The sequence below is a fragment of the Mesoplodon densirostris genome, chromosome 6, assembly GCF_025265405.1.
Source record: "Mesoplodon densirostris isolate mMesDen1 chromosome 6, mMesDen1 primary haplotype, whole genome shotgun sequence".
Classification (NCBI taxonomy): domain Eukaryota; kingdom Metazoa; phylum Chordata; class Mammalia; order Artiodactyla; family Ziphiidae; genus Mesoplodon; species Mesoplodon densirostris.
In genome coordinates this window covers 112,557,986-112,582,788 of record NC_082666.1, presented here as the reverse complement: position 1 = coordinate 112,582,788, position 24,803 = coordinate 112,557,986, and the positions used below count along the sequence as shown (strand labels likewise).

Here is a 24,803-nt window from a genome sequence, read left to right as displayed (position 1 = left end):
GGAAGATTCATGCCCCGGTCCAGGAGGACCCCACATGCCGTGGAGCGGCTGCGCCTGTGAGCCATGGCCGCTGGGCCTGCGCGTCTGGAGCCTGTGCTCCGCAACAGGAGAGGCCACAGGGGTGAGAGGCCCACATACCGCAAAAAAAAAAAAAAAGTGGAAATAACTACTGCAGAGCAGAATAAAGAACAAAGAATGAAAAGAACTGAGGACAGTCTCAGAGACCTCTGGGACAACATTAAACCATCAACATTCGAATTATAGGGGTCCCAGAAGGAGAAGAGAAAAAGAAAGGGACTGAGAAAATATTTGAAGAGATTATAGTTGAAAACTTCCCTAATATGGGAAAACAAATAGTCAATCAAGTCCAGGAAGCACAGAGTCCCATACATGATAAACACAAGGAGAAACACGCTAAGACACATATTAATCAAAGTGTCAAAAATTAAGTACAAAGAAAACATATTAAAAGCAGCAAAGGAAAAACAACAAATAACACCCAAGGGACTCCCCATAAGGTTAACAGCTGACCTCTCAGCAGAAACTCTGCAAGCCAGAAGGGAGTAGCAGGACATATTTAAAGTGATGGAGAAAAACCTACAGCCAAGATTACTCTACCCAGCAAGGATCTCATTCAGATTTCATGGAGAAATTAAAACCTTTACAGACAAGCAAAAGCTGAGAGAGTTCATCACCACCAAACCAGCTTTACAACAAATGCTAAAGGAACTTCTCTAGGCAAGAAACACAAGAGAAGGAAAAGACCTAAAATAACAAACCCAAAACAATTAAGAAAATGGGAATAGGAACAAACATATCGATAATTACCTTAAATGTAAATGGATTAAATGCTCGCACCAAAAGACACAGACTGGCTTAATGGATACAAAAATAAGACCCATATATATGCTGTCTACAAGAGACCCACTTCAGACCTAGGGACACATACAAACTGAAAGTGAGGGGATGAAAAACGATATTCCATGCAAATGAAAATCAAAACAAAGCTGGAGTAGCAATTCTCATATCAGACAAAAAAGACTTTAAAATAAAGACTATTACAAGAGACAAACAAGGACAATACATAAGGATCAAGGGATCAATCCAAGAAGAAGATATAACAACTGTAAATATTTATGCACCCAACATAGGAGCACCTCAATACATAAGGCAAATACTAACAGCCATAAAACGGGAAATCGACAGTAACACATTCATAGTAGGGGACTTTATCACCCCACTTTCACCAATGGACAGATCATCCAAAATGAAAATAAATAAGGAAACACAAGCTTTAAATGATACATTAAACAAGATGGACTTAACTGATATTTATAGGACACTGCATCCAAAACAACAGAATACACATTTTTCTCATGTGCTAATGGAATATTCTCCAGGATAGATCATATCTTGGGTCACAAATCAAGCCTTGGTAAATTTAAGGAAACTGAAATCATATCAAGTATCTTTTCTAATGACAACACTATGAGACTAGATATCAATTACAGGAAAAGATCTGTAAAAAATACAAACACATGGAGGCTAAACAATACACTACTTAATAACGAAGTGATCACTGAAGAAATCAAAGAGGAAATCAAAAAATACCTAGAAACAAATGACAATGGAGACACGACAACACAAAACCTATGCGATGCAGCGAAAGCAGTTCTAAGAGGGAAGTTTATAGCAATACAATCCTACCTTAAGAAACAGGAAACATCTCGAATAAACAACCTAACCTTGCACCTAAAGCAATTAGAGAAACAAGAACAAAAAACCCCCAAAGTTAGCAGAAGGAAAGAAATCATAAAGATCAGATCAGAAATAAATGAAAAAGAAATGAAGGAAACAATAGCAAAGATCAATAAAACTAAAAGCTGGTCCTTTGAGAAGATAAACAAAATTGATAAACCATTAGCCAGACTCATCAAGAAAAAAAGGAAGAAGACTCAAATCACTGGAATTAGAAATGAAAAAGGAGAAGTAACAACTGACACTGCAGAAATACAAAAGATCATGAGAGATTACTACAAGCAACTCTATGCCAATAAAATGGACAACCTGGAAGAAAAGGACAAATTCTTAGAAATGCACAACCTGCCAAGACTGAATCAGGAAGAAATAGAAAATATGAACAGACCAATCACAAGCACTGAAATTGAAACTGTGATTAAAAATCGTCCATCAAACAAAAGCCCCAGGACCAGATGGCTTCACAGGCGAATTCTATAAAACATTTAGAGAAGAGCTAACACCTATACTTCTCAAACTTTTCCAAAATACAGGAGAGGGAGGAACACTCCCAAACTCATTCTACGAGGCAACCATCAACCTGATACCAAAACCAGACAAAGATGTCACAAAGAAAGAAAACTACAGGCCAATATCACTGATGAACATAGATGCAAAAATCCTCAACAAAATACTAGCAAACAGAATCCAACAGCACATTAAAAGGATCATACACCATGATCAAGTGGGGTTTATTCCAGGAATGCAAGGATTCTTCAATATACACAAATCAATCAACGTGATACACCATATAAACAAATTGAAGGATAAAAACCATATAATCATCTCAATAGATGCAGAGAAAGCTTTTGACAAAATTCAACAGCGATTTATGATAAAAAACCTGCAGAAAATAGGCATAGAGGGAACTTTCCTCAACATAATAAAGGCCATATATGACAAACCCACAGCCAACATCGTCCTCAGTGGTGACAAACTGAAAGCATTTCCACTAAGATCAGGAAAAAGACAATGTTGCCCACTCTCTCCACTCTTATTCAACCTAGTTTTGGAAGTTTTAGCCACAGCAATCAGAGAAGAAAAGGAAATAAAAGGAATCCAAATTGGAAAAGAAGTAAAGCTGTTACTGTTTGCAGATGACATGATACTATACATAGAGAATCCTCAAGATGCTACGAGAAAACTACTACAGCTAATCAATGAATTTGGTAAAGTAGCAGGATACAAAATTAATGCACAGAAATCTCTGGCATTCCTACACACTAATGATGAAAAATCTGAAAGTGAAATTAAGAAAACACTCCCATTTACCACTGCAACAAAAAGAATAAAATATCTAGAAATAAACCTACCTAAGGAGACAAAAGACCTGTATTCAGAAAATTATAAGACACTGATGAAAGAAATTAAAGATGATACAAATAGATGGAGAGATATACCATGTTCTTGGATTGGAAGAACCAATATTGTGAAAATGACTCTACTACCCAAAGCAATCTACAGATTCAGTGCAATCCTTATCAAGCTACCACTGGCATTTTTCACAGAACTAGAAGGAAAAAATTTCAAAATTTGTATGGAAACACTAAAGACCCCAAAGAGCCAAAGCAATCTTGAGAATGAAAAACGGAGCTGGAGGAATCAGGCTCCGTGACTTCAGACTATACTACAAAGCTACAGTAATCAAGACAGTATGGTACTGGCACAAAAACAGAAAGATAGATCAATGGAACAGGATAGAAAGCCCAGAGATAAACCCACGCACATATGGTCACCTTATCTTTGATAAAGGAGGCAGGAATGTACAGTGGAGAAAGGACAGCCTCTTCAATAAGTGGTGCTGGGAAAACTGGACAGGTACGTGTAAAAGTATGAGATTAGAACGCTCCCTAACACCATACACAAAAATAAGCTCAAAATGGATTAAAGACCTAAATGTAAGGCCAGAAACTATCAAACTCTTAGAGGAAAGCATAGGCAGAACACTCTATGACATAAATCACAGCAAGATCCTTTTGGACCCACCTCCTAGAGAAACGGAAATAAAGACAAAAATAAACAAATGGGACCTAATGAAACTTCAAAGCTTTTGCACAGCAAAGGAAACTATAAAGAAGACGAAAAGACAACCCTCAGAATGGGAGAAAATATTTGCAAATGAAGCAACTGACAAAGGATTAATCTCCAAAATTTACAAGCAGCTCATGCAGCTCAATAACAAAAAAACAAAGAACGCAATCCAAAAATGGGCAGAAGACCTAAATAGACATTTCTCCAACGAAGATATACAGATTACCAACATGAAAGAATGCTCAACATCATTAATCATTAGAGAAATGCCAATCAAAACTACAATGAGATATCATCTCACACCAGTCAGAATGGCCATCATCAAAAAAATCTAGAAACAATAAATGCTGGAGAGGGTGTGGAGAAAAGGGAACACTGTTACACTGCTGGTGGGAATGTGAATTGGTACAGCCACTATGGAGAACAGTATGGAGGTTCCTTAAAAAACTACAAATAGAACTACCATATGACCCAGGAATCCCACTACTGGGCATATACTGTGAGAAAACCATAACTCAAAAGGAGTCATGTACCAAAATGTTCATTGCAGCTCTATTTACAATAGCCAGGAGATGGCAGCAACTTAAGTGTCCATCATCGGATGAATGGATAAAGAAGATGTGGCACATATATACAATGGAATATTACTCAGCCATAAAAAGAAACGAATGTAGTGAGGTGGATGGACCTAGAGTCTGTCATACAGAGTGAAGTAAGTCAGAAACAAAAAGACAAATACCGTATGCTAACACATATATATGGAATCTAAGAAAAAAATGTCATGAAGAACCTAGGGGTAAGACGGGAATAAAGACACAGACCTACTTGAGAATGGACTTGAGGATATGGGGAGGGGGAAGGGGAAGCTGTGACAAAGCGAGAGAGAGGCATGGACATATATACACTACCAAACGTAAGGTAGATAGATAGTGGGAAGCAGCCGCATAGCACAGGGAGATCAGCTCAATGCTTTGTGACCACCTAGAGGGGTGGGATAGGGAGGGTGGGAGGGAGGGAGACGCAAGAGGGAGGAGATATGGGAACATATGTGTATGTATAACTCATTCACTTTGTTATAAAGCAGAAACTAACACACCATTGTAAAGCAATTATACTCCAATAAAGACGTTAAAAAAAAAATAAAAGAATCTGCCTGCCAATGCAGGGGACACGGGTTCGAGCCCTGGTCCAGAAAGATCCCACATGCCGTGGAGCAATTAAGCCTGTGTGCCACAACTACTGAGCTTGCATTTTAGAGCCTGTGAGCCACAACTACTGAGCCCTCCTGCCACAACTCCTGAAGCCCACATGCAAGAACTACTGAAGCCCACATGCCTAGAGCCCATGCTCCACAACAAGAGAAGCCACCTCAATGAGAAGCACGTGCAACACAACGAAGAGTAGCCCCCACTCGCCACAACTTGAGAAAGCGCGCACGCAGCAAGGAAGACCCAACAACAAAAAAAAAGAGAGGTAAGTTTGGAACCAATCAACAATCTCAGTAGAACTAAAGGTGACCTAGATGGGACAAAATGAAGGCAGGCTCTCAGATTTCTGAGATTCTACAAGAAGGGAGAATAGAGCTATCTATCTGACTACAAAGACATTATCCATCAAGAAAAGGAAAGAATGACCCCAAAGGTGAAACAGCGACCAGCAGGTCTGCCATTTCCAAAACAGGCCCAGAGAATAAAAGCCTGAGGAGCCGTATGGTTCTTCCACGGTTTCAGTGGGCCAGGTATCACTGCTGCCATCCCAGTGAGACTAGAAGGTGGGGCTGCCACCCCAGTGGGACCAGAGGGCAGAGGACAGAGCCAAAGATTATTCTCAAGCCTTAAAAACTAACATAATTTGCCTTGCAAGGTTTTAAACTTGCTTGGGACCCAGAAATCCTTCTTTCCACTTTTAGAATGGAAATGTGAATTCTCTGCCTATCCCATCATTGTATTTTGGAAGCGAATAACTTGTCTGGTTCACAGGTTCACAGCTGGAAAGGAATTGTGCCAAAGGATGAAACGTACCTCTAGTCTCATCCACACTCAATTTAGAAGAGATTTAGGTGAGATTTTGAATTTAGAGTTGATACTGCAATGGGTTAAGATGTTTGCAGCTGTTAAGGTGGGGTGAATGTATTTTGTATGTGAAGAATGTGAATCTGGGGGGGTCCAGAGGGCTGAGTTGTTAAGACTGAATTGTTCCCCCAAATTCGTACATTGAAGCCATAACCTACAATGTGACTTTTAACGGTAAATATTATGAAGTCATAGGGTGGAGCCCTAACCCAGTATGGCTGGTGTCCTCAGAAGAAGAGCGATACCAGGGAAGCACACACACAGAAAAAAGGCCATTCAGGACTCAGCAAGAATGCAATCATCTGCAAGCCAAGGGGCGAGACTTCAGTAAAAACCAAACTGCCTACACATTGATCTTAGACTTCCAGTCTCAAGAACTTTGAAAAAACAAACTCCTGTTATTTAAGCCACCACGTCTGTGGTATTTTGTTATGGAAGCCCTAGCAAATTAAAACACATTACTAGTGCAAGAAGTAAACCATAAATCAACTATCTTAAGATCACTGCAAGAATGCAACATTTTTTTCCTCGACTAAATTTAAGGAAAGTGGAACATTTCCTAGTGATTTCTGCCATCTACACACTCATGGGGAAAAGAAAGAAAACGTCAAGAGAACAGCTCTTGTGGCAGGAGGTGATGGCCAGACTTGGTCCTCTTATGTCTGTGGAGGTGAGACTTCTGGCTAAAGCCACGACCGCACTCCCTGCACACATACGGCTTCTCTCCTGAATGGGTCCGCTGGTGTCTGATGAGGGCTGACTTGAAGCCAAAGCCATGTCCACACTCATCACACACACACGGCTTTTCTCCTGAGTATGTCCTCTGGTCAGAGGTGAGGTGGGTCTTCTGACCAAGTTTTTGCTCACATACTCCGTACACATCAGCCTCCTCCCCTAAATGTGTTCTCTGGTGTCTGGTGAGGAGTGACTTGAAGCCAAAGGTACGTCCACACTCAGAGCACAGATAAGGCTTCTCCCCAGTATGCGTCCTCTGGTGTCTGATGAGGGTGACCTTCTGACCAAAACCACGCCCACACTCAGGGCACACATAAGGCTTCTCCCCTGTGTGTGTCCTCTGGTGGCCCATGAGGGAGACTTTCTGGCTAAAGGCACGCCCACAGTCAGAACACATGTAAGGCTTCTCCCCTGTGTGTGTCCTCTGGTGTCTGATGAGAGTGACCTTTTGGCGAAAGCTGTGCCCACACTCGGCACAAACATAAGGCTTCTCCCCTGAGTGTGTGATCTGATGACTGAGGAGCAGCGACTGCTGCCTGAAGCCACGCCCACACTCAAGGCACAAGAAGGGCCTCTCAGCCGAATGTGAGCTACGGTGTTGGAGGAGTGATGCCTTCTGGCAAAAGCCTCTTCCACATTCTGGACACACAAAAGGCTTCTCCTCCAAGTGTGTCCTCTGGTGCAGGATGAGGGCAATCTTCTGGCGAAAGCCTCGCCCACACTCCTGACATACAAAGGGTCTCTCCCCAGAGTGTATCCTCTTATGGTTAGTTAGGGAGGATGTATACCTGAAGTGTCGCCCACACTCGCTACACATGTAGGGCTTCTCCCCTGAGTGTTTCCTCTGGTGTATGGTGAGGGAGGACTTTCGGTCAAAGCCTCGCCCACACTCCCTACAACTATAGGGCTTCTCCCCTGTGTGTGTCCTCTGGTGCTTGACGAGGTCTGACCTCTGGTAGAAGCTTCTGCCACATTCAGGGCACACATGAAGCTTCTGGAGGCTAAAGAGGCTTGACTTTGTGCTAAGTCCTAGTCTGTATTTTTCACATATGACTGCTCCAGATTCTGAGATGTCTGCCCCTGTCAACGTTGCATCTGTCTCCTCAGGGATCATCCCCTGATCTATTCCTCCACTACTGTTGCCTTCCTGGTCTACTGGCTGACCTTGAGATGAGCTGAAGAATGCCCTTGAAGTCCCGCTCAGCCGCAGCCTCCCAAACACAGTGCAAGAGCCTTCTCTCTCTCCATCTTCTGCTTTGTCACTCGAGCAGCTTGGAGCTTCTAGTAGGAAGTGGCTTCCTGCAGATGAACGTGGGAAGATCTGAGGGGAGTGACCGCAGAGCACATATTGATGGAGGAACTGTGGACTGGAAAAACTCACTGGGCAGGAGAGATGGGGCTGGAATTCTGTTCTTGGTTCTGCTGGAGAGAAAGTGTCGGTCAGAATCACCACAGGTACCTTGCGGATGGTAACACTTGTCCAGCAGTCATTCCTCAGATGTTCCCACAACAAAGATTTCCTTCACAGATCTACCTTTCATCCCAGGGTGACACATTAATGTATATCCTTTTACAACACATAAAACCCACACAATGAGCCAGCTCTAAATATCAGCCCAGCTTAAATAGTTTTAAGAAAGCATCACAGGCAGCTCTAGCCCTATAAATTGATGCCATTAAAGTTATACATCTGCCCCCAATACAATGGTATTACAAGCCACAGTCATTAATACTGATGTAAACAATATCTACAAATATATGCCTTTACTGAGAGTTAAATTACATAACTTATTACAAATTTCTTTAGGGACATTTCCTACAAGAAAGGATGGAGTCAAAAAAGGGAGTCACTCCACCTAGAGGACCCATGGTGGAGGCAATAGAGAGGACAGGTCAGAGACCCATGTGGGAAATGAACTGGAAGGTGTTTCCCTCATCCTAAACAAGTATTTCCTAGAGCATTATGCAGTGGGTTCTCTATCTGAGAGTGTGAATTCAGCAGTAAAACACAAAAACATAGTCTAGGCCTGCAACCCATTAAAGGATTTTGACTCCTCCAAGACCTGCTTTTCGCAGTGTTTTTTTTTTTTAACTGTTGTAAATAGAAACATTTCCACCTAAAATAGCTCTAACAGATATCAAATTTGTATGCCTTGCTCCATTATTCTGCTTCTATCTGCTAGAAGCTGATGAAAAATACCATGAACCTTAAATAAACACAGTATACCAGGCCTTTGCAGACCTACCTGACTCTTTCTTCATCAATCAAAAGTGAGATGAATTTTATGACCCTTCTATAACACTGGGCAGCAAACTACAGCCAACCAGGTGTTTTGTAAATAAAGGTCTATTAGACCACAGCCACACTCTGTCTTCATGTTGTGTCTATGGAAGCTTTCACATACAACAACAAAGGTGAGTAGTTGCAACACAGAACATAAAGGCTAAAAAGATTAAATATTTACGACCTGACCGTTTTATAGAAACTACTCATTCCATCTGGTCTAAGAGGCTAGCTTTCAATACTAACAAGAAGAGCTACCATGAAACCCCTTCCTAACACTTAAAAACCCCTCAGCAAACTATTCACTGAATTTAGTTTGTTCTGTGCGTGCGTGTGTGTGTGCATGTGTGTGTGCTGCTAGACCTAGAAGCTCCTGTGAAATGGCCTTGATAATCACTCACAAGTGCTGACCCTGCTGGACTTTCACTGTGAAAGTGAACATCCTTTCAGTCAGGGGTCTCACCATGGCTGGTCTCTACTTCAGCTCACTGAACTATCAGTCAGTTTATGTTGTTAAGCTAGGCTGTCCACATTTTCAAAACTCGTAGCGTGTATGTACATTTCTGGCCTGCAGTTTCCAAGAAATACTTTGTTGTAATTCTAAAGTTCTGACAGCTGAGCCTTCAGTATTGCACTACTGTCTACTTGTCTGTGATGGGGAGAGAAAAGCAGCACCTGCCTTCTCCTTGGCCTGTTTATACTCCCGGCTAGGCATAAAGTCTAAGGCCAGTGGTAAACGGCACATCATTACAGGTGTACCGTTCAGTGTCTTCTGTATAAAATACGGTGACTGATTTAAATAGTTAACGCTGCCCTTATGGGAACCATAGCCTCTAATATGACTACTCATTCATCATTTTTCTGCCTACTTAGTAATGTGGCAAATTTTAGCTAAAAATGATTAAGAATTACAAAGTCCACTTTGGTTTCAAACATCCAGAAGTTCCTCAATAGAAGGAGAAATAAAAAATAAAATGTTACCAAGGTAATGCTTTTCAGTTAATCACAAAAATTTCCACTATGTAGAAAAAAGTTAATCAGTTTATAAATTCTTTTATAATCTACAGCTGCTCTCATGCCGATTGATTCTTCAGACCAGTAAGTACTTCATAATTGTACATGAACTTAAACGTTCCAAAGGAAAAAGAAATCCATGTCTAATGGCTCCTTAAAGAAATTTTGCCTTCTGCTGCTGCAGTTGTGAGGAAGGAAAGTATAGGAGTGAGTTAAACAAATGACCATAGACACTGGATTACAGCAGAAGAAAGAATGCTGTGCATTCACTGCTTTTAAACAATTTAAAGAATTTTAAGACTTGGTCCACAAATGTAGAAAGGGAACATTTTCAATATTAATCAGAATTAATCCCTGGAAATTGGACAACGTTCATAAAATGCTATCTCCATGATTTTAAGAAAATATAAAAGAAATATTAGCATATGTGATGGTCAATTTTATGTATTAACTTCGCTGGTCACAGGTTGCCATGACAGAGGAAAATTAGACTTCCTCAATATTAAATATCTGCTCATCAGAAGTTATTGTTGAGAAAATGAACAGAAAAGTTTCAGACTGAGAGGATGTTTGCAAAATGTACAAATGACAATGGACTGGTATCCAGGATTAATAAAGAACTCATAGAACTCAATAATAAAAACAATGCAGAAAAATTGGAAAAAGATTTGAATGTATACCTCACAAAGTAAGGTATATGATACATATTAATGATCAGAAAGCATACAGAAGGGTTCACTGTCATTAACTGTCAGCAAAATGGAAACCCCCATGAGATAACTCTACACATCCATCACCAGAGATAAAATGAAAACTGTCGGGGAAGATGTGAAGTGACAGGAACTCTCATGTGTTTGTTGTTCATGGAAGTGACAAATTGTACAACCACTCTGGAAAAGTTCTAGTCGTTTCTTATAAAACTACACATACAGTTACCCTATGACTCAGTATACTGAGTTGAATATTATCCCACCAAAATTAATATCAACCTGGAACATGTGAATGTAGCCTTATTTTGAAATAGAGTCTTTGCAGATGTAATCAAGTTAAGATGAGGTTATACTGGATTAGAATGAGCTTTAATTCAATGACTGGAATCCTTACAAGGAGAGGGTGATTTGGATACAGAGACATATAGAAGGAAGAAGCCTATGTAACCACAGAGGCAGAGATGAGAGTGATACAGCTACAAGCCAAGGAATACAAGGGATTGCCAACAACCACCAAAAGCTAAAAGTGACAAAGAACAGACTCCATTTCAAAACCTCCAGAAGAAACCAGCCCCTCCAGTATGTTGATGTTGAACTGCGAAAGAATAAATTTCTTTGTTTTAAGCCTCTAAGTTTGTGGTAATTTATTACAGCAACCCTAGAAAACTAATATACCCAAGGTATTTATCCAAAGGAAATGAAAACAAAGGTTTACCAAAAACAAACAAAAAATTCTCAGCATAAGAGTGTAATAGCAACTTTATTTTTTTTTTTTTGCGATACACAGACCTTTCCCTGTTGTGGCCTCTCCCGTAGCAGAGCACATGCTCCGGACGCACAGGCTCAGCGGCCATGGCTCACGGACCCAGCCACTCCAGGGCATGTGGAATCTTCCCGGACCGTGGCACAAACCCGCGTCCCCTGCATCGGCAGGCGGACTCTCAACCACTGCGCCACCAGGGATGCCTGGGTCAGTATAGTTTTTAAACTTCATCCATGTTGTTGCAACTAACCTTGCACCTAAATCAATTAGAGAAAGAAGAACAAAAAACCCCCAAAGTTAGCAGAAGGAAAGAAATCATAAAGATCAGATCAGAAATAAAAAAAAGAAATGAAGGAAACGATAGCAAAGATCAATAAAACTAAAAGCTGGTTCTTTGAGAAGATAAACAAAATTGACAAACCATTAGCCAGACTCATCACAAAAAAAGGGAGAACACTCAAATCAATAGAATTAGAAATGAAAAAGGAGAAGTAACAACTGACACTGCAGAAATACAAAAGATCATGAGAGATTACTACAAGCAACTCTATGCCAATAAAATGGACAACCTGGAAGAAAAGGACAAATTCTTAGAAATGCACAACCTGCCAAGACTGAATCAGGAAGAAATAGAAAATATGAACAGACCAATCACAAGCACTGAAATTGAAACTGTGATTAAAAATCTTCCATCAAACAAAAGCCCAGGACCAGATGGCTTCACAGGTGAATTCTATCAAACATTTAGAGAAGAGCTAACACCTATCCTTCTCAAACTCTTCCAAAATACAGCAGAGGGAGAAACACTCCCAAACTCATTCTTCAAGGCAACCATCACCCTGATACCAAAACCAGACAAAGATGTCACAAAGAAAGAAAACTACAGGCCAATATCACTGATTAACATAGATGCAAAACTCCTCAAAAAAATACTAGCAAACAGAATCCAACAGCACATTAAAAGGATCATACACCATGATCAATGGGGGTTTATTCCAGAAATGCAAGTATTCTTCAATATACGCAAATCAATGTGATATACCATGTTAACAAATTGAAGGAGAAAAACCATATGATCACCTCAATAGATGCAGAGAAAGCTTTCGACAAAATTCAACACCCATTTATGATAAAAACCCTCCAGAAAGTAGGCATAGAGGGAACTTTCCTCAACATAATAAAGGCCATATATGACAAACCCACAGCCAACATTGTCCTCAATGGTGAAAAACTGAAAGCATTTCCACTAAGATCAGGAACAAGACAAGGTTGCCCACTCTCACCACTCTTATTTAACATAGTTTTGGAAGTTTAAGCCACAGCAATCAGAGAAAAAAAGGAAATATAAGGAATCCAAATCAGCGAAGAAGAAGTAAAGCTGTCACTGCTTGCAGATGACATGATACTATACATAGAGAATCCTCAAGATGCTACGAGAAAACTACTAGAGCTAATCAATGAATTTGGTAAAGTAGCAGGATACAAAATTAATGCACAGAAATCTCTAGCATTCCTATACACTAATGATGAAAAATCTGAAAGTGAAATTAAGAAAACACTCCCATTTACCACTGCAACAAAAAGAATAAAATATCTAGAAATAAACCTACCTAAGGAGACAAAAGACCTGTATACAGAAAATTATAAGACACTGATGAAAGAAATTAAAGATGATACAAATAGATGGAGAGATATACCATGTTCTTGGGTTGGTAGAATCAACATTGTGAAAAGGACTCTACTACCCAAAGCAATCTACAGATTCAATGCAATCCCTATCAAACCACCACTGGCATTTTTCACAGAACTAGAACAAAAAATTTCACAATTTGTATGGAGACACAAAAGACCCTGAATAGCCAAAGCAAGCTTGAGAACAAAAAATGGAGCTGGAGGAATCAGGCTCCCTGACTTCAGACTATACTACAAAGCTACAGTAATCAAGACAGTAGTATGGTACTGGCACAAAAACAGAAAGATAGATCAATGGAACAGGATAGAAAGTCCAGAGATAAACCCACACACATATGGTCACCTTATCTTTGATAAAGGAGGCAGGAATGTACAGTGGAGAAAGGACAGCCTCTTCAATAAGTGGTGCTGGGAAAACTGGACAGGGACATGTAAAAGTATGAGATTATATCACTCCCTAACACCATACACAAAAATAAGCTCAAAATGGATTAAAGACCTAAATGTAAGGCCAGAAACTATCAAACTCTTAGAGGAAAACATAGGTAGAACACTCTATGACATAAATCACAGCAAGATCCTTTTGGACCCACCTCCTAAAGAAATGGAAATAAAAATAAAACTAAACAAATGGGACCTAATGAAACTTCAAAGCTTTTGCACAGCAAAGGAAACCATAAAGAAGACGAAAAGACAACCCTCAGAATGGGAGAAAATATTTGCAAATGAAGCAACTGACAAAGGATTAATCTCCAAAATTTACAAGCAGCTCATGCAGCTCAATAACAAAAAAAGAAACAACCCAATCCAAAAATGGGCAGACCTAAATAGACATTTCTCCAAAGAAGATATACAGACTGCCAACAAACACATGAAAGAATGCTCAACATCATTAATCATTAGAGAAATGCAAATCAAAAGTACAATGAGATATCATCTCACACCAGTCAGAATGGCCATCATCAAAAAATCTAGAAACAATAAATGCTGGAGAGGGTGTGGAGAAAAGGGAACACTCTTGCACTGCTGGTGGGAATGTGAATTGGTACAGCCACTATGGAGAACAGTATGGAGGTTCCTTAAAAAACTACAAATAGAACTACCATATGACCCATCAATCCCACTACTGGGCATATACCCTGAGAAAACCATAATTCAAAAAGAGTCATGTACCAAAATGTTCATTGCAGCTCTATTTACAATAGCCCGGAAATGGAAACAACCTAAGTGTCCATCATCGGATGAATGGATAAAGAAGATGTGGCACATATATACAATGGAATATTACTCAGCCATAAAAAGAAACGAAATTGAGCTATTTGTAATGAGGTGGATGGACCTAGAGTCTGTCATACAGAGTGAAGTAAGTCAGAAAGAGAAAGACAAATACTGTATGCTGACACATATATATGGAATTTAAGAAAAAAAATGTCATGAAGAACCTAGGGGTAAGACAGGAATAAAGACACAGACCTACTAGAGAATGGACTTGAGGATATGGGGAGGGGGAAGGGTAAGCTGTGACAAAGTGAGAGAGTGGCATGGGCATATATACTCTACCAAACGTAAAATAGATAGCTAGTTGTAAGCAGCCGCATAGCACAGGGAGATCAGCCCTGTACTTTGTGACCACCTAGAGGGGTGGGATAGGGAGGGCGGGAGGGAGGGAGACGCAAGAGGGAAGAGATATGGGAACACATGTATGTGTATAACTGATTCACTCTGTTATAAAGCAGAAACTAACACACCATTGTAAAGCAATTATACTCCAATAAAGATTAAAAAAAAAAGATTTCGCATTTCCTTGTAAGTTAATTCCACCTTAAACAAATAAACAACTCTAGGTAATGATATGCATGCCACCCATTACTCCTGGGTCCAACCACCTTTCATGGGGCCCACTAAGCTGAGATGAGCTGCCAGAAGTTGGCCCTTTTAAAAATGCAGTGTCTGGAGATGCTCAAGTGGACATCCTGGACCTGAGTCCATGGTCCCTTCCTGCCAACCACTCACATGAGCTGACCCAGGAGGAGACTCTGCCTTTCCTCTCAGCACTTGTTAGATCGTCTTTGCCAGGACCATTTGCTGGTCAGATCAGATCTTAAGACACACTCATATCTGCCAGCCACCTGGGGATAAAGATCGTCTGAGCAGAATGAGTAGGTGTAAGGACATGCCATGAAGACCTCACAAAATGACAGCAAAAGCCACCCATGAAGAGGGACTCATAAGCTTTTTACCTACCCATGGGAGAACACAAGTCTATTTCTAATAATAGTAAAGCCTTGATACAGTGCACTTAACTCAGATATGCTCAGCTACACAGCTCTCCCCAGAGAGGAATTGCTTGCACTAAACTACTTACTCTTACCAACTAATGAGATACTGCTAGAAATCTATTAGAATGGCTAAAATAAAAAATAGTGCTGGGACTTCCCTGGCGGCACAGTGGTTAAGGCTCCGCACTCCGAATGCAAGGGGCCCGGGTTCGACCCCTGCTCAGGGAAACAGATCCCACATACATGCCACAATTAAGAGTTCGCATACTGCAACTAAGGAGCCCACCTGCTGCAACTAAGACCCGGTGCAACGAAATAAATAAATAAGTGTTTGTTTTTTTTTTTTTTTAAAATAGTGCTAACAGCAAATCCTGGCAAGAATGCAGACAAACTGGATCACTCAAACACTGCTAGTGCATAGCACAGGGAGATAAGCTCGGTCACGGTGCTTTGGTGCTTTGTGACCGCATGGAGGGGTGGGATAGGGAGGGTGGGAGGGAGGGAGACGCAAGAGGGAAGGGATATGGGAACAGATGTATATATATAACTGATTCACTTTGTTATAAAGCAGAAACTAATAAAAAAATTTAAAAAAAACACTGCTGGTGGGAATGTAAAATGGTTTAGCCATTGTGGAAATGAGTATGGCAGTTTATTACAAAACTAAACATATTGATATATTTATATAAGCCAGAAACTTTCACTTTTGGGCATTTATGCCAGAAATGAGAACCTTACGTTCACACAAAAACCTATACATAAATGTCCATAGCAGCTTTATTCATAATAGCCAAAAACTATACAGAACCCAGATGTCCTTCAATGGATGAATGGTTTAACAAACTGTGGTACATTCATACATTGGACTACTACTCAGCAATAAAAGGAATGGAATACTGATACATGCAACAATTTGGATGGATCTCAAAAGAAAATTATGCTGAGTGAAAAAAAGCAATCCTCAAAGGTAACATATGATATGACTTCTTTCATATAACATTCTTGAAATGACAAAGTTGTAGAGACAAAGAACAGATTAGTGGTTGCCAGAAGAGAAGGGGAGGAGTGAGGGAGTTGGCTGTGACTATAAAAGGGTAGCAGAAGGGATCCTCGTGATGGAACTGTCCTGTATCTTTGAATATAGTGGTAGTTACATGAATGTACATGTATAAAATTTCATAGAACTAAATAAACATACACATACACAAAAGTGAAGGTCAAACTGGTAAAATCTGAATAAGGTCAGTGCATTGCATTACAGAAATACAAGGTTGGTTTAACAAGAAAAAAAAAACAGTGTAATTTACCAAATTAAAAGACTAAAAAAGAAAAACACACATGATCATCTCTAAAGATGCAAAAAAAAAAGGACAAAATCCAGCATCCATTCCCAATAAAAACTCATCAAACAAGGAATAGAAGGGAAGTTTGTCAAGCTGCTGAAAGGCAGCTATAAAACTTCCACTTAGGAGGAAAGTATTCCCCATAAGATCAGGAACAAGGAAAGGATGTCTACTCTCACCATTTAAATTCATCATTGCACTGATTTTCTTGCCGTGCAATGAGGCAAGAAAAAGAAATTAAAGACGTAAAGAATGGAAAGAAGTAAACTATACTTACTTACAAATAACTTAATCATCTATTTAGAAAATCCTATACAATCTACAAAACCTGCTAGGACTGAGAAGTAAGTTTTGCAAATTTACCAGATACAAGATCATTATACATAAATTAATTGTATTTCTATATGCTATCAACAAACAATTGAAAACTGAAATTTTAAAGTACCTTAAATAGCATCAAAAATATGAAACACAGAGGGATAAATCTGACAAGATGCATAAGAGCTGTGTACGAAAAACTACAAAACAATGCTGACAAAAATTAAGAAGTCCCATAAAAATTGAGATCAACTGTGTTCATATACTGGATGACACAGTATTGTTTACATGTAAGTTCTCCTCAAATTGATGTACATTCAACTCAATCCCAATCAAAATCCCAGCAGGCCTTTTTTTTTTGTGAAAATTGCCAAGCTGAGTCTAAAATTCATGTGGAAATGCAAAGAATCTAGCACAACTTGAAAAAAGAAAAAATGTTAGAGGATTTATACTAAGTTCCAGACTTATTATAAAGCTTCAGTAATCAAGACTACATAGTATTGGGACTTCCCTGGTGGCACAGTGGTTAAGAATCTGCCTACCAATGCAGGGGAGATGGGTGTGAGCCCTGGTCCAGGAAGATCCCACATGCCACAGAGCAACTAATCCCGTGCACCACAACTACTGAGCCTGCTCTCTAGAGACCGCAAGCCACAACTACTGAACCCACATGCTGCAACTACTGAAGCCCACATTCCTAGAGCCTGTGCTCCGCAACAAGAGAAGCCACCGCAATGAGAAGCCCACACACTGCCCCTACTCGCCGCAACTAGAGAAAGCCCGCACGCAGCAACAGAGACCCAATGCAGCCAAAAAATAAATAAAATAAATAAATAGGGCTTCTCTGGTAGCACAGTGGTTAAGAATCCGCCTGCCAATGCAGGGTACATGGGTTCAAGCCCTGGTCTGGGAAGATCCCACATGCTGTGAAGCAACTAAGCCCGAGCACCACAACTACTGAGCCTGTGCTCTAGAGCCCGTGAGCCACAACTACTGAAGCCCGCATGCCCTAGAGCCCATGCTCTGCAACAAGAGAAGTCACCGTAATGAGAAGCCTGCACACCACAATGAAGAGTAGCCCCTGCTCGCTGCAACTAGAAAAAGCCCGCACGCTGCAACTAGAGAAAGCCTGCACACAGCAATGAAGACCCAATGTGGTCAAAAAATAAATAATAAAATAAAATTCATTCATTCATTAAAACAAATTAATTAATTAATTAAAAAGACTATGTGGTATTGACATCAAGATAGATAAAGAAAGGAGTGAAAAAGAGTCTGGACATAGACCCATACACAACTGATTTACCACAAAGGTGCACAGGAAATTCAGTAAAGAAAGGGTTGTCATTTCAATAAATGGTGCTGAAAAATTGGATATTTGTATACAAAAAAAAAGAAAGAAAGAAAAATTGTACTTAAATCCAGACCTGGTACCAAGTATAAAAACTTATTCAAGGTATAGACCTAAATGTAAAGTAAAAATTATAAAACTTTTAGAAGAAAAAATATATGAAACTCTTTTTGGCCTCCATTTTGGGAAAGATTTCTTAAATATGTCACCAAAAGTGAAACTCATGAAAGAAAAAAATTGAAACTTTGGACTTCACAAAAATTAAGAAATTCTCATTGAAAGACACTATTAAGAGAATAAAAAGCAAGCCACAAAGAAAAGATTTGTAAATCAAATATCTGATACTGGAGTTCTATGCAGAATATATGAAGAACTTGCAAAATTCAATAATAAAAACATAAGAAACCAACTTTTCAAATGGGCCAAAGATTTGAGAAGACATTTCACCAAAGAAGATATACAGATAGCAAATAAGCACCTGAAAAGGTTCTCAGCATCACCAGTCATTAGAAAAATGTCAAGTAAAACCACACAAGATGCCACTACATAGCTATGAAAATGCTTAAAATTAAAATCATAATACCTAAGTGTTGACAAATATGTGGAGCATCCAGAATTCTCATATACTGCTGGTGGAAATGTGAAATAGTGCAGCCACTTTGTGAGTTTCATAAAAAGTTAAATATACCCTGTATCATCCAACCCAGCCACTCCAGTCCCAGGTATTTATCCAAAAGAAGTAAAAGCGTATGTTCACACAAAGACTTTTCATGAATGTTCATACAGGCTTTATTTGTATTCATCAAAACTGGAGACTACTCCAATTTCTTTTAACAGGTGAGTGGCTAAATAATTGTGATATCTATATTACTACTCAGCAATAAAAAGAAATGAACTATTGATACATGCAACATTATGGATAAAATTCAAAATAATTATGTTAAGTGAAAGAATCCAGTATGTATTCTATATGATTCAATTTATATGAATTCTAAAAATGCAAACAAATCTATGATGGAAAGCAGATCAGTGGTTGCCTGGGTATGGGAGGAAGGGGAGGACTAGGAAAGGCAGGAGACAGAGATTACAGTGAGGCACAAGGAAACTTTGGGGTGAAAGGTATGCTCAGGATATGGATCACGGCAATGGTTTCATGGCTGTGTAGATGTCAAAACTTACCAAATTCTACACTTTAAATATATGTAGTTTATTATACTTTGATAATATACCTTATAATTATCCCTTAACTATTATACCATAATAACGTTTTTCTATTATACTATAATTATAGTTTATATAATAGTTCTTTTTTAAAAAAGAAAAAAGCACTGAGTTTGCTGTAAAGTACAAGTACAGATATATGGTTGTATTTAGAAGCAAATAAATAAATAAATAACAAAACAAAAATAAAATGCCAGGGATGTTGAAAATAAAAGAACGAAAAAAAAAAGTCAGGCAGAAATTTATCCTTACCTCCCAACGTTCACATAAAATTAATTCCACTTGGATTAAAGACCTAAATGTTCCCAGAATGTGTATGGAATTTCTACAACTCAATGACAGAAATGGCCCAAATCAAAGTAGGGAAATACCCTGAAGAGTCAAATCACAGAAAAGGGAACACCAATGGCCAGTCAACACAGGGAGAGATGTTCATGCTCACTGGAAAGCAAAACCCATATGAGATTTCACCACAAACCTGGGTGGAAAATGTGAGGATGTGGAACAACAACTCATCACTGCTGCTGGGAGTATAAAATGGTGTTGAACAGCTTCAGAGCACAATGTGGCAATCTAATCAGGTTGAGGCTACCCATGCCCATGAACCAGCCACTGTGCTCCTAGGTATGCATCTTGAGAGAAACTCTCGCATGTGTTTCCAAGGAGGTAGCAAGAATATACAGCAACATTATTTCATAGCCAAAAACTGGAGGTAACTCAAATGTCCAAAAGAAGGGACAAGATAATTCATCTGCATTAAAATATTCATATAATAGAATCATATATAACCATTTTTAAAAGTATAAACTAAACCTACACATTTTAATATGAATCTCACATAAAACTGGTGAAAAGGCATGTTCCAGAAGGAGGTATACAATATGATACTATGTGCAGAGAAGTTTACAGACATGCAAAACAACTCTCTATATGGTTGAAAGACCTGCTGAATGGTTAAAAGGCTAGAGGCACTCATGGGCATGCTAATGCAGAAGTCGGATTCTCAGGGGCGGGAGGAATGGGACATAACCAGGGGGTTGTCACCTGGTCTTATAATGGTCTATTTCTTAGGCTGCAGGGAAGGCAGATTGGCACTCGTATAATTCTTCATACCCTGTTGTAATCTTAAATAACCCATCATTGAAGAAACAAAGTAATGGGAACTTACGGGGTAGAACTGATGCACAAAAATGTTACCAGGTTACTGGACAGAAAACTAGCAGGGTAGATGACTTAGTCTCAGAGGATAAGTGCTATGTTAAAGGTCAGGCCAACCAACAAAAGTTCAAGAATGGGGAGATCCTAGAAGTGCTGGACAAGGGACACCAAATGAGCAGAGTGTGGCTCTATGGGGGAGGAAAGAGGGGGTTGCCAGGGAAGCCCTCTCTGGGCTGAGTGGAATAGCATAGAAGGGAGGCCTGCAGAAGAGCTTTCTCCCCAGAAGCTCACAGATGCTCCTCTTTCCTCACCTGCTGAGCGCCTCACTGCCTTGTCTCCTTGTATGCCTGGTGTTTCCCACTTACCTGGACAAAGGTCTGGAAGACTTTCACTCTCCTTTCTGCAGGGCTCATCCCCTTGCTCCAGTTGTGTGATGAGTTTTGGTTTAGGAAAGGCAATTCCTACTCACAGGGGAAAAAAACCAAGGTGATCTTGGGATAGTGACTTAAGAGGCTATCACAGAACTCGGACTCAGCTGGGGAATGCAATGACTAAGAGGGTAGGGAAGCATGGCAGGGCGGGTGGAGGGGGACAAAGTTTCTCTGAATGCTGAGAAAAGATGACTAAGGGGAGGGAGGAATCCTGGATCTAAAGGCAGTATATGATTCTCCCCTGTGCTTGAGTAAATACAAATATTCACCCATTTGAAGCAAGATCACTTTGGAGGAGGGCCCAGCCTTGGAAGAGGCCTGGAAATGCAACATCATACCCCCCCAGCAACACACACACACGTAACTTCACTATTTCCAACTCTATAGAATCCAGACATTCTCTGGGTGTAGGAAAAATATGTTTCTTTCTAAGCCCAAAGAATAGTGGCTACTCCATAAAATCTTAAGATGCCCACAGGCAGTCTGAGACATGAGACAGGTCAGCCTTACCCAGTGACACCATATGGCTGTAGTTCTCCAGCATTACATCCCGATACAGGGTCCTCTGAGCAGGACTCAGTAGCTTCCACTCCTTCTGGGTGAAGGCCACAGCCACATCCTTGAAGGCCATTGATGCCTGTAACACAAACACATCCCTGCTCACCCAGAAGCCACCCATGCCCACTAGTCAACTTAACCTAAGCCACTAACCAGAGCCACGGCAGCAATAAGGCTAGCGTGGGGCATGCGGGTGAGATAGATCGATCGATCCTGCTTTCAACCTGAACCCTTTTGCCATGTGTTCGACTACTAATCCTGCTCCCACATTGCTGGTGGCTCTATTCAGGGGTTCTCTATTCTATTGATCTTTATGTCTACGATGCTGTGAAAATCACAGTTTTGATTACTGTAGATATCCTGTAGGTCTTGAAATCAGATAGAGTGATTTCTCCCCCTTTATTCATTTTAAAGATATTTTACCTATTCTAGGGCATGTGCCTTTCCATAAAAATGTTAGAATAATCTCATCTATATCTACCAAAAAACCCTGCTGGAATTTTGACAAGATTTGCATTAAACCTGTATATCAATTTAGGAAGAAATGACATCTTTACCATGTTGACTCTTCAAATCTATGAACATGAGATGTCTCTCCATCTACTGAGATGTTCTTTGATGTCTTTCATCAGCATGTTGTGGTTTTCAGCATACAAATCCTAAGTAGGTTTTGTTTAAAAACTGATCCCTAAAAATTCCTTCATTTTTCTTTTTTTTTAGCGATTTTAATGGTATTGTATTTTTTGTTCAGTTAAAAATGATATAGATTTTGTTCATTGCTATGATATAGAAATAAATTGTTTGTATGCTTATCTTGAATCCTGCAACATGGCTGAACTCACTTATTAGCTCTAGGAGTTTTTTTCTCCTAGATTCCTTAAGATTTCCTATATAGACAATCATGGTATTTGCATATAGGGACAGATTTATTTCTTTCCTTATAATCTATATGTATTTTATTTCCTGTCTTGCCTTACTATAGAACTTCTAGCACAAAAGTGAATAAGAGTGGTGGGGGCTTCCCTGGTGGCGCAGTGGTTGAGAGTCCGCCTGCCGATGCAGGGGACACGGGTTCGTGCCCCAGTCCGGGAAGATCCCACATGCCGCGGAGTGGCTGGGCCTGTGAGCCATGGCCGCTGAGCCTGCGCATCCGGAGCCCGTGCTCTGCAATGGGAGAGGCCACAACAGTGAGAGGCCCGCGTACCACAAAAAAAAAAAAAAAAAAAAGTGTTGGGAGCAGACCTCCTTTCCTTGTTCTTCATATTTCATATGAGGAGGAAAACATGTCTCTAAGCATTAAGAATACTGTTCCACAAAGATACCACATCACACCCATTAGGATAACTATTACCAAAGAAACAGAAAAAAACAGGTTTGGGGAGGGAGTGGAGAAACTGGAACCTTTGTGCATTGTTGTGGAAAAAGTAAAATGGTATGGTTTCTGTGGAAAAGAGTTCAGCAGTTCCTCAAAAAGTTAAACATACAAAAAGAAAAAAGTTAAGCATACAATTTACCATATGATCCAGCAATTTTAATCCTCAGTATATATACCCCAAAGAATCAAAAGCAAGGGCTCAGATACTCATACACCAATGCTCATAACAGCATTATTCACAATAGCTCAAAGGTGGCAACAACCCAAATGTCCATCAACAGATAAACAGATAAGAAAATGTAGTACATATATACAAAAAAACTGTATATTATTCAGCCTTAAAAAGGAAGGAAATTCTGATACATGCTACATCAGAGATTAGCCTTGAAAACATTATGCTAAGTGAAATAAGCCAGTCACAAAGGACAAATATTGTTTGATTCCACTTATAGCAGGTACCTGGAATAGGCAAATTCATAGAGACAGAGTAAAATAGAGGTTACCAGGAGCTGGGGGGAGTGGGGGATGGGGAGTTATTATATAATGGATAGAGTTTCAGTCTAGGAAGACGAAAAAGTTTTAGAAATGAAGAAAGGTGATGACTGCACAATGGTGTGAATGAACTTAATGCCAATGAACTGGACATTTTAAAATGGTGAAAATTTTGTTATGTATATTTTATATTAAAAAAAATAATGCTACTTATAGATTTTTTTTTTTTTTTTTTTTTTTTTTTTTGCGGTATGCAGGCCTCTCACTGTTGTGGCCTCTCCCGTTGTGGAGCACAGGCTCCAGACACGCAGGCTCAGCGGCCATGGCTCACAGGCCCAGCTGCTCCGCAGCATGTGGGATCCTCCCGGACCGGGGCACGAACCCGCGTCCCCTACATCGGCAGGCAGACTCTCAACCACTGCGCCACCAGGGAAGCCCTTCATTCACTTTCATGCAGGTTTTTATTTCCCTTGAGATGTCATTTTTAATGCCCAGATTATTTAGCAGTGTGTTATTTTCCAAGTGCTTAGAGATTTTTCTGTTAACTTTCTCTTATTGATGTCAAGTTTGATTCCATTGTGGTCAGACAACATACTTTGCATGATTTAAATTTTTTTTAATTCATTAAGGTAAACCAATTTTTTTGTTTCATGTGTTGTTCTGTGGCCCAGAATATATCTATCTTCATACAGTCATCCCTCAGTATCCACAGAGGATTGGTTCCAGAACCCCCCTTCAGATACCAAAATCCACAGATGCTCAAGTCCTGTATATTAAATGGCATGGTATTTGTATATAACCTCATACATCCTCCTGTATACTTTAAGTCATCTCTAGATTACTTATAATGCCTAATACAATGTAATGCCACATAAATAGTTATAAATATAATGTAAATGCTATGTAAATAGTTGCTGGCACACAGCAAATTCAAATTTTGCTTTTTGGAACTTTTGGAAAAAAAATTTTTTTTAATTTTTGATCTGCAGTTGGTTGAATCTGCAGATGTGGAACCCATGGATATGGAGGGCTGACTGTAAGAATATGCATTTTGCTATCGTTAGGTGGAATGTTCTGCAAATGTTGATTAGATTCTGTTGGTTGATGGCGTTGTTGAGCTCCTACTGATTTGGGGTCTAATTATTCTATATAACATTGAGAGAAGGGTGTTGAAGTCTC

At 39.7% G+C, this 24,803-nt stretch overlaps 1 protein-coding gene across 2 annotated transcripts in view; it reads right to left on the bottom strand.

Annotated features, from left to right (window-relative positions):
• Positions 1-4,842: 4,842 nt before the first annotated feature.
• ZNF169 (zinc finger protein 169) overlaps positions 4,843-24,803 on the bottom strand; it is a 46,084-nt gene continuing 26,123 nt past the window's right edge. The window contains exons 3-5 of one of the 2 annotated variants that reach the window (XM_060102448.1): positions 21,710-21,836; positions 21,134-21,229; positions 4,843-8,057 (exon numbers count right to left, since the gene is read on the bottom strand). In XM_060102448.1, coding sequence (XP_059958431.1) covers positions 6,508-8,057; positions 21,134-21,229; positions 21,710-21,836 — 1,773 coding nt within the window. In that variant the 3' untranslated portion in view covers positions 4,843-6,507. The remainder of the gene's footprint in view (positions 8,058-21,133; positions 21,230-21,709; positions 21,837-24,803) is intronic. The other variant, XM_060102449.1, reaches the window with a different exon arrangement.